The sequence below is a fragment of the Zea mays genome, chromosome 8, assembly GCF_902167145.1.
Source record: "Zea mays cultivar B73 chromosome 8, Zm-B73-REFERENCE-NAM-5.0, whole genome shotgun sequence".
NCBI classification, from domain to species: Eukaryota; Viridiplantae; Streptophyta; class Magnoliopsida; order Poales; family Poaceae; genus Zea; species Zea mays.
The window spans coordinates 118,940,603-118,951,109 of NC_050103.1; the positions used below are offsets into that span (position 1 = coordinate 118,940,603).

Sequence of the window (10,507 nt, forward strand, 5' to 3'; positions counted from 1 at the left end):
ACCTTTCTCTTCAGCCGATGACGTCGAAGAAGAAACCTATGTTGATGATCCGGAGCAGTTTGACCCTCCCCCGTATCACGGGGATCCGGGTCAATCGTCATCTTACCCTCCGCCCCAGGACCCGTCTGGCAGTGCTCCTCCTCCGGCCCAGTCTGGAGAGGAACACTTTGCCTACGACCTGGCGCAACACTTCTTTGCTCCTCATCAACCTCCTCCCCACTGGTGATTCTTGGCTTGACGCGTCTCTCTCTCTCTCTTTTTGGTTCTTGGTGCCAAAAAGGGGGAGAACGTTTACTATTCAGTACTTTATTTTTGTAATGAACTCTTGGTCTGTAATAACTCTATTTGCTGCATGCATGGCTTGAAAGCCATAAACACTTGATGATGTGTTGAGACGAGCTCTCACTATTGTAATAGCTGTAGACCTTTTTCCATATCATATGCTATGCAATGATGAGCTTGAATGTGCTTTTACTTTTTATATTCAATTATGTTTCATATCTCATCATTTTTGTGTATGGTGTTGATTGCTCTTTTTCTCTAAATATGTTGCAAATTGACATATCAAGTCAATGTGAATATCGCAAAACTCATGCACATATTTAGGGGGAGCTACACATACACAAAAGACTTTTTATCACAAGTATTTGTAACTTTTAATCATTATTTCCATTCTAGTTTGTTTTGGCATCAATCACCAAAAAGGGGGAGATTGTAAGTGCAATCAACCCTAATTGAGGGTTTTGGTGATTAATGACAAAACAAACTAAGATTCTAACAAGTTTGCTCCTAGTGTGTACACAGTATTTTTACAGACAGGAGAAGCACAGATCCTACGAGCATAAAAGTATAAAGCACAGCGGATTTAAAATTCCACATCAAATGGCGTGCTCCAAGTGCTATGAATCGTCGGCGGTACTAAGTTTATAATTCTTGAGTCATAGGAATCGCCGTACAATTAAGAGGGATCCGCGACGGTTAAGTAAGTTGTGAAACGAGCCAAGTTCAATTCTTTTGAAAACTCCTTTGAGATCATCTTTACCAGATCATGAATGCTCTTGAGAAAAACAAATTTCACTTCCCACAAAGTCTCCACCTAAGTTCTCTTCAAAATTCTCAAAGTTTGGTTTCAGCCCCCAAAACCGGTTCAACCGGTCCTGAAACCGGTTCAACCGGTTTTGGTACTGTTCATCCTGCCACCTCTGCTCTGACCTGTCTGACAGTCAGAGCTGTCAGAAAAGTCGGAGCAGATATTTTTCTGAAACCGGTTGAGCCGAATTTTGACCCTACTCAGCCGGTTTTGAAACCGGTCCAGTGTCCGGCTGAGTAGACCAGTGGACCGGGATCCCCCTGGTAGAAACCGGTTCAACCGGTTTGAAAACCGGTTCAACCGGTTTTTGCCCTCTTTCTCCCAACGGCTGCCAGCTTTTGGGGGATCCTTTATATACCCCCTCACACTCTCTCTCTCATTTACTTCTGCCTCTCCCACGAATCTTTGGCTGACCAACCCTCAAACAAGAGCATTCACTTCACCTCTCACACCCGCAATCGCATCTCCTTCAATCATTTGAAGGACCCTTGGTGTGAGGTGAACTCGATCGAACTCGCTGTCAATTTCATCTCGATTCTCCCATTCTCTTGTTCTTGAGCTCGTTGCAAACTTAACCGTGTGCGGATTTGTTACTCTTGGAACCTCGTGTTCCTTGACGGTTAGAGGTTGCTTGGGAGTCTCCAAATTTGTGGACGACCCCAAGAAGTTTGTATCACCCGCTCCTCGAGCAGATTTGAGAAGAGATTGCCTTGACCTTTGTGGTCGGCTTGTGGAGGATTAGGGTTGGAAAAGACCCGGCCCTTTGTGGGTTCCTCAACGAGGAGTAGGACACCTTTGTGGTGGTTGCCGAACCTCGGGTTATATCGCGTGTTCTTGTGTGTTCTTGTTAAACATTTCATATTCGGTGGTTGGTTCATATTATTCATTCAAGTAGTTCTTGTGTAGGGCAAATCTTTAGCTATTTTCTTTACTACTTCGAATTTGTTCAATAGATTATTAAATTCAAGTTGAGTGGGTTCAAACTTGTTCAGTTGTGATTAAAATCGACTGAACCGGTTTGCACCCGTGCAACTTTAATTTAACCTATTTCGAAGTTTTTTTGTGAAAATTTTCAGGTGTAGCCTATTCACCCCCCCTCTAGGCTACTTTCACAAATTCTCGAGAGCGGCCTGACTGGTGCAAGTTTGGCCAAACTTAGCTAAACTTCTTCACTACAATTTATATCGGCTTGGAGAGTTTCCTAACACTTAGATGAACATAGTTAGCAACTAAAACAATTGACTAAGTGCTGGATTCATACCTTTGTTTCTTCAATTCAATAGGATTTGTATACTCCTATATTTCTCAAATTGCCTTTCAAATATTTGTGCCTATGCTCATATATCAAGATGTTAGTCCAAGACAATGTGTTGAGCGTTTAAGCACCAAAACAACTAGAAATAGACCAAGAGCACATTTCCCTTTCAAGCATGTAAATGATACTAAAGTTATGACATATAAATAATAGTAAGAAACAAGAATAATACTAACACTACTACGTGAGGAAAACAACACTAAAAATATAGCACGTAAATAATTATGTAAATAGTACTACCATCTAATGTAAATACCTAACCCTCCCTACCATTATTGAGCTGGTCCCTTATTTTACCAATGTTCCTTCGTCACCTCCTTTTGATATTATTGTTGTTTTAAAACTCATTTAAGAATTGTCATATCAGGTTGGCCATCATAAGTTAAGAGCATATTGAATTTGTAAGCTAGAGTCCACTAGAGACCACTATGCCATTTGTAAGTTTGTTGATAATGAAGAAGTTAGGCCGATAGAGATGAATGATCGTTATAAGCATTTTTCTTGTGAAGCTATTGTTGCAGAGCCTAGAATACATTCAAATGTGTCATCTTGACTGGTATTGTAAATTTCGTCATATATTCACTGAAGAGTGGCTTCGACTTCCTAAATTCTTTGCTTTATTATTTTTCCCTACCTCCTCCCTAAATTCTTTGTTTTATTATTTTTTCCCTAGCTCCTCCCTTGTAGTCTTTTAATTTTCTAAGTTTTCGTTGTTATTGAAGTTGTTTTCATTTATATTGAGTGTTGTCTTGTTCGTGGATAGCCATTGAGTTTATGAATTATGACCACCGAGGGAGATTTTAGCCCCTCCAATCCCCTATAGAAAATGTGTTAAACGTAACACATGTATTGAACTAAGACTATATGAACAAATAATAGAACACGCACAACAAATGTAACATGAAGTACTATATATGCACTTATATGACACAAGGTTTATGAATTATGATTGCAGGTGATGTTAACGAGCACACACAAACGATAGGTGCCATATATTGAGAAACGAATAAACCCAAACGAAGTATAGAGAAATAAACTACATTGAATAAAATTTATTATTGCAACATCTTTATAATTCTACGGGCTGCCTATCATAGCGGTAGTCATGAGAATATGACATACACCTAGGAATGAGAACACGTTCATATACTCAATAGGTATCACCTAACCATGTATAGGCGTGATTTCATGTCTATACTTATGCCTATATGTAGGTATTGGATACCCACAGGTTATGTGTTAAATGTAACACATGCATTGACTAAGACTATATGAACAAATAGTAGAACACACACAACAAACGTAACAGGAAGTACTATATATGCACTTATATGGCACAAGGTTTGCTAGTTGGACAAAATACATTAGATTGGGGATGGCTTTAAATTATATTTGCATATTAGGCATATAGATCCCCCATAAATTTAAGGGTTCTCCATTAACATACCTGTGGTTTATTTGGTTAGAAAGGATTGGAGTGAAATGAAAGGGAAATAAACTAATTTCTCCATCAATCATCTTCTAACCAAATAAAGCATTAATGAGTAATGAAGTAAAAACCCAATTTCCCTGGATTGCCGTTGACATCCCTGGATATAGATAACGCTGCATTATTCAAGATTTGTAAATATATACCAAGATGAGTCAATTTCATCTTCTCATGAAAGCCATGAGACAAAACATTTATCTTACGCGCCAAATAGGAGAAGGCACCGAATCCTCTCCCTGGTGATCCTCCAGTGCGGTTTTGGGAAGTTAATATTATAAACAGGTACATTATTCTATTCTATTCTCAAGAAAACTCCAACCACGAGCCGAGACGGTATACTGCTCTACAGCTTAAACGCCTGCTCAACCCCTGACGAGTATCCGTTCAGCCATGTCTTTTGGATGTGGGTTAGCACAAAGCCCTCTGGGGATTCAGCCTTGTATAGGAAATAACCGAGTTAGCATAGGCAAACCACTGTTGTATGAGCTCCATATCTTTCACAAAACACAAACGTGTATAGAACTACAGATGTGTCAAAACAAAGAGGATGATATACCTTCAGAATCAAAGCAAGACTTGACAGAGAACACGCACGCACATCACCTGGAAGTAGAGAAGAATAACATGTTCAAGTCAAAACTAATTGCCAACAAAGAAAATGAAATGGGTATTTGTGGAAAGCTCTGAATAAGATGGAAGCAAAATATAAGTAGACGGTTGAAAGTGACAGTAGTTATAAGTCCTACATTGAACAGAACCAGAGAACAAGGCATAATCAACAGAACAGTTGCATGCAAACCCTCGCCTCATCCCAAGGGAAAACGAGAACATCCCTTCTCTATGAACTTCTGTCTATTTATTTCATGCTACTCTCTAATGTGGAGTAGCACATGATACTTCTGACTCAATGAAATAGAGGCATTTTAAACCTTCTTCAATATTCTTATGTGACACTGAATGTTTGCATCATGCCATATATACAATGTATCACGTATCTCCAGACCACCTTGTTGATGACACAGGATTGTTTCAATAGTTTAAGTGGCATATATGATTTAATCCCTGGCATAAGCTCCCAAACTATATAGAGCAGTGATCTCTTTAAAATAATAAGAACAATTCAAACAGCTGAGTTACAACAACTATATATATTTCTCTGCCAAATGCATTTTGTAACTAGAAACCACACCTACAAACCATCCACAGAAGAACATCACATATGCTACAGTCAAATTCAATATGCTTTTCTGTATTCTAACTTCATCACATCTAACATACTTTCCATCCTATTCCACAAATACATTATGTAGACATTTACCATAGTTTCTCGTTGTATTTTCCCCCACTAGAATGAACCACTTAGTCTTATTTACTAAATCTACAAACATTTTTCCACTAATATTTTTCTTTAGCAGTATGGGGGACATTCTCTTGTAAATTACATTACCAAGCAAGGTTACAGTAGATGCTAGGCACTCTCTAGGCGGTGACCCACTGCCTAGAGCCTAAGCGAGCTTAGACGTTTTATATATATACTAATATACATATGTTATCTTCTAAAAGAAAAAAAAACAGAAAAATAGTGGGCTTAGATAGAGAGAAAGGCCCAAGAGTCCCTCCTAGGGGTGGAAAAAATGGCTCGGGCTCGGTGAAGCTTGGCTCGGCTCGACGAGGCTCACGAGCCGAGCCGGTTTTATGAGCTCGAAAAAATCCCAAGCCGAGCAAGCTCGCGAGCCGCTCGCGAGCTAGCCCGACAGCCTGCCTCGATAGCCCAACCGAGAACTCTTAAGGTCAAAAGCCAAAAACAATAAACCCTAATGTCTAAGCGGCTAAGCCAGGCAACCAACTTTCCCTATCTCCCATCACCGCAGCCGGCCTCCAGCCTCCAGGCACGTCGCGCAGGATACAAACCACCGTTCGCATCCATCTCCGCTCTTCGAGCTCCAACCCGGCGAGGCTGTGACTTCTGTTTTGTCTGGCGTGCCTGCCATCGCCCGCCACCGCTGTCCACTTCCTCGGCATCCTTCGTCGTCCGTCACCGGCTCACAGGCTTCCCGTGCTCGGTGGCTCGGCCTTCTTATGATGGCAAGGTAAAGGTGAGAGTATGTCAACTGGTGCCATGTGGTTCAGCTCGACGAGCTAGCGACACAACATGAACAAAAAGGAAGGCAAGGCAAAAAGTAATGATTGTTCTTGTAAATTTGGAATTTCGGTAGTGTACTACTGTTCTATTCTCTTGTGGTTATGCTTTTGCAGACTGTTGAGTGTTGATTGTTGTGGTTCTGCTTTTACAGAGATGAACTTGGGTTGCCTGCATCGCTGTGTACAGTTTGGCTCGCAAGCCAACTTGAGCCGAGGACGAGCCGAGCCGCATTTTGGAGCTCGCTGAAGAACCGAGCCGAGCCTAGCTTGGCTCATTTCCAGCCATAGTCCCTCCCTCCCTCATTCTCTTGTGAACTAAAATTACCAAGCTACATTAGACGCTAGGCATTCTCTTGGCAGTGAGCCACCTCATAGAGCTTAAACGAGCCTAGCCGTTTTATGTATATATTAATACATATATTATCTTCTAAAAGAAAAAAAATAAACAACAGAATAGTGGGCTTAGGTTGATAAAGAAACCCAAGAGTCCCTCCCTCCCTCTAGTCACGCCAGCCGCTGCCCACACCCATGCCCGATGCTCCTCCCCCACCCGCGACCTCCGCCCAACACCCCTCCTACCCCACCGGCACACATACGGACATACCGCCGCCGCCAGGCTGGCCCCGCCAAGGGTACCACCTACCCCCCCTAGGCAAGGTGGTACCCCTCAGCCCAACGTAGAGGCGTGGCTAGGCAAGCGCAGAAGAGCACCTTTTTGAACAATGTTACCACGAATTAGAAATTAATTGGTATCATGTTCCCTTTGTCCAGAACATAGTTAACCCAACATGTTGCAATGTTTCAACAAAATCATGTAGTACGCATAAAGTTAAATAAACCAGCAGCAATTAAATATCAAACTTCATCGTTGATGCTGAGATTCAAAAGACACCCTGGCTAAATCTACACTACATCCAGAATATACAGTTAACTACACTTTCTGGCTGCATATAGTGTAGAAGCTAAGTATACAGCTGTTTAATATGTGCTTCCCAACTGGATAAAATAACTAGTATTTGCAGAAACTATAAGCACATGACTAATGAATCACAAGTGAAAGCTTAGTTGCAAAGTTCTGTATAAAAATTTGATCATTTTCATGAACTCAAGATTCACAACTTCACATATTAAGAGTTTCTCTTGTGAAATGGTGATGATCATATTCTATGTTAGACTGTTTATTACTCTGCTCTTGTGTGTGTATAATGGGCCTACAGCCCCAGCCCATGTATAGGCCTATTAGGGTTAGGGGAGACCCATATATATATATATATATTGTACAAAGATTATCTGTAAGTGATATTCTATTCCACTTCTCTTACATTTGTGGCCTGCAGCATATGGCCTAATCCATAAAATATAAACAATGAAAAATAATCACAAATAAAATTACAGCCAAACAGGGTTCAGAAAGATGACATGAAACTGGAAGTCTGGAACAAACTGTATAAATGTCACAAGAAGCTAAACTGGTTGTCTGTGTATATTCAAGAATCAAGACTTACCTTCTGATTCCCACAAGTCAAACCTCCCCACCCAACTATCTGAACCAGTCTGTGTGATAAAAAGTCTGTCCACCCATGCTCGGTACTTTCTCCCTTGTTTGTCACCATAACATGATCCCAACGCATCAATGGATGCATGGAGTGAGAGTTCAAGCCCAGCAGGATGGATGGTAACTCCATTTGCATGCTAACATAGACAATAAGAAAGAATTCAAATATTCGATTTTAGATATCAATGAAACAGTAACTCGTGCTTTCCTGACAACTTGTTGATATACAAAGTCCTGACAAGTTTTAAGAATAATACAAATGCAAGATGAAATGAAACACTACAAAATAACATACATGGTAAGCTACATATATGACAAAGGATTATGAGAGAAGGTACTGAACAAAGAAAAATCGAACTGGAAAGCTATGTACTTACAGTGATGTTTTTGAAGTACTTTATAACTGAATCAGACTTTGGAACCTCAGCCCTGCGCCACTTCTCATAGAGAACGTAGAACTTCACTACAGCATCTGTAGGTTTGAAAGAGGCTTCCTTTGCATAAGGAAACTGCAGGTCTCTAGGAGAAATGTTAGGTCCTAGCTTGAAGTGTCCAATAGCTTGTATAATACCAGCTGCACATCTCTCATTTGAATGAATTATCTTTGGGTTATCCTTCGCATTTTCTGTGTACCACTGAAGTAGTTCCTCTTGGGCATTGCTGACCTGAGCATTAGAAAATTTTGGAGTTGCAGTAACTATTCAGGCATTAACTTTGTTAGATACTTGATGCAATGTATTTTTCACTGACCATGACACCATGTACACCAGGGATGCTGAATAATTCTGCATCATTACCAGAGTCACCACAAACAAGAGTATTGTTGGGCGGTTTTCCACATGAGCTTAGCTTTTTAAGCAAATATGCAAGTGCTTGGCCCTTTCCAGCTCCTTGAGGTAATATATCAAGGTCCTGGCCACCACTATATATTATTTTGGCATCTAGCTGTTCACAAGAATTAAAGCAGTCAACCATAATGTGTCTCAACATAGATAGAGGAAATTATCCAAAACCAAATCACAACAATATAAGATGCATGCTGCCTCACCCCACATTTGTCCAATCTCTCGGCAACAGATTTTATCACTTCCTGGGCATTCTTCTTATCAACAAAAAAGCTGACCTTGTGCGGGCGCTGTTCTGTCTCTGGCTGTATCCATGCAAATGTAAAAGGCAAATTAGTATTAATTCCATGAATATAGATGAAGACACCAGCCATGCATGCAGCAGAACATACCTGAAGCTTCAGCTCAGAAAAGCTCACAGTTTCTGCTACAACAATATTCCTGTCCCACTTATTGTTCAGATATTCTTCCCAGCCATCATCAGGAACCATTGCCTCCCCATATGTTATCTCAGTGCCAACAGACATGATAGTGATGTCTGGAGTTAGCATAGGCTTCTCTTTCCTTAATTCCTTGTAAAGAGTTGGTGATCTTCCAGTCGAGAAGACTAGTAGAGAATCCTCACAGTAAACAGATTCCCACAGGGCACCAAACCTAAGCAAGGACAGGTTCTCCTCGTCATGATGATCAACCTGCAAGTTTTAGCCATCCCAAAAGAATGAAGAGTTTACATACAGATAGCTTAAGGCAGACCAAGATATGAGTTGGACGACATTCACCATTGTATGGTCAAGATCTGAAACAATCATAAGACGTGCAGAACCACTGAGCTTATCCATCTTGGGAGTCTGCAACAAAGATGGTTACGAAGTTGAGTAATTAAACAAAGAATTCATGATTTCAGATAAAATAAAATAACAATAATTGGTAATTTCATTATGGTGTCAGCGTCATTGAAAGTTGTGAACTGTAACGTCCAAGGTCCGTTCTTAAGACGGTAAGGTGAGGTGCATCAAGCCACCCCCTTCCAAATGCCTCCGCGTTTAAGGCACACGACAAGGCGCCGCCATACAAACATCTTAACATAAAATGCACCTAGAGTTTAGAAGTAAATTATACCTTAATATTGGCAATTCTTAGCATATAATACAGCTATATCTTTAGTCCTATAACATGATGTACTCGTTACTTGTATACTGGAATCCAAATATATATCGATCATTTGTATTTCACTAGTATAGGGCCCCCATTTCTTGATATGCTCCAGGGCCTCAATATATCTGGTACCTCCCTGGAGCAACGGAAGGAATTACAAAGCAGATGAAGGATGGGGGAGGAAGAGCAAACAGGGCAGAAACGACGGCTCAATGAGCAGAAAGCGGTTGAGGGGTCGCGAATCAAGAAGGGGCGGAGTCGTGGATGGAGGCCGCCCTACAACCGGGTTCCAGATGCTCCGCCGCCTTGTTCTCTTTCCCTCCCTCTTCTCATTCCCTCCCACCCTCAAATGGCGTGGATTCCAGATGGGGCGCCACCTCGCAGAGATACGGTGTAGGCTCGCGAATCCCTCTACTTGCTCCCGTGCGAGACCTTCCTTTTCCTCCCGCGCGCGAGGACCCAAAAACGAAGAAACGATCCCTTACCGACGCGACGGAGGGGGACGGGCGAAGCAGAAGGAGCGAAGGTGGTGGTGGGGAACGGAGATGTTTTTCGATCCCAATTCGTTGTCCGTCTTCTCCTTTTTCGGTTCGCAGTTTGATGGGGGAATATGGACGGTGGTGCGGAGGCGTCGCGCGGTGCCACCCGTCGTCTATCCTCACACCGCATCGGGCTATGCTGGTCCGAGTAGGAAATGTTTCGGCATCGACCTAGATTTTCCCGATTAAATTATAATTTAAAATATATATCTTTTTTCTTAATTAAAATATAATCGGATATAAGAAATCATTATCTCTACTAATTATTAAGAAGGTAACGTAGGCCATTCATGTGCCCCCGTCTCCTCCTCTGCTTCAGTGTCAGTTGCGTGTGCCCTCGCCTGTCCTGCTCCCGTCTCCCGATGTCGTCCGCGACA

At 41.6% G+C, this 10,507-nt stretch overlaps 1 protein-coding gene across 3 annotated transcripts; it reads right to left on the reverse strand.

Annotated features, from left to right (window-relative positions):
• Window positions 1–3,991: 3,991 nt before the first annotated feature.
• Window positions 3,992–10,271, reverse strand: LOC541868 (sucrose-phosphatase 1). Of its 3 annotated transcripts, none has more exons than XM_035961570.1 (9): window positions 9,969–10,271; window positions 9,172–9,284; window positions 8,829–9,090; window positions 8,640–8,741; window positions 8,342–8,536; window positions 7,969–8,256; window positions 7,542–7,728; window positions 4,451–4,497; window positions 3,992–4,330 (listed from the first exon to the last, which is right to left on the reverse strand). In XM_035961570.1, exons 2-9 carry the CDS (start codon window positions 9,273–9,275, stop codon window positions 4,238–4,240), a joined length of 1,278 nt encoding a protein of 425 aa, XP_035817463.1. In that variant the 5' UTR covers window positions 9,276–9,284; window positions 9,969–10,271; the 3' UTR covers window positions 3,992–4,237. The 3 variants fall into 3 exon arrangements, with proteins under 3 accessions (XP_035817463.1, XP_020397910.1, NP_001352633.1); XM_020542321.2 differs by having other exon boundaries at window positions 8,829–9,128; window positions 9,216–9,284; window positions 9,969–10,157; NM_001365704.1 differs by having other exon boundaries at window positions 4,016–4,330; window positions 8,829–9,128; window positions 9,216–9,284; window positions 10,077–10,157.
• Window positions 10,272–10,507: the final 236 nt, after the last annotated feature.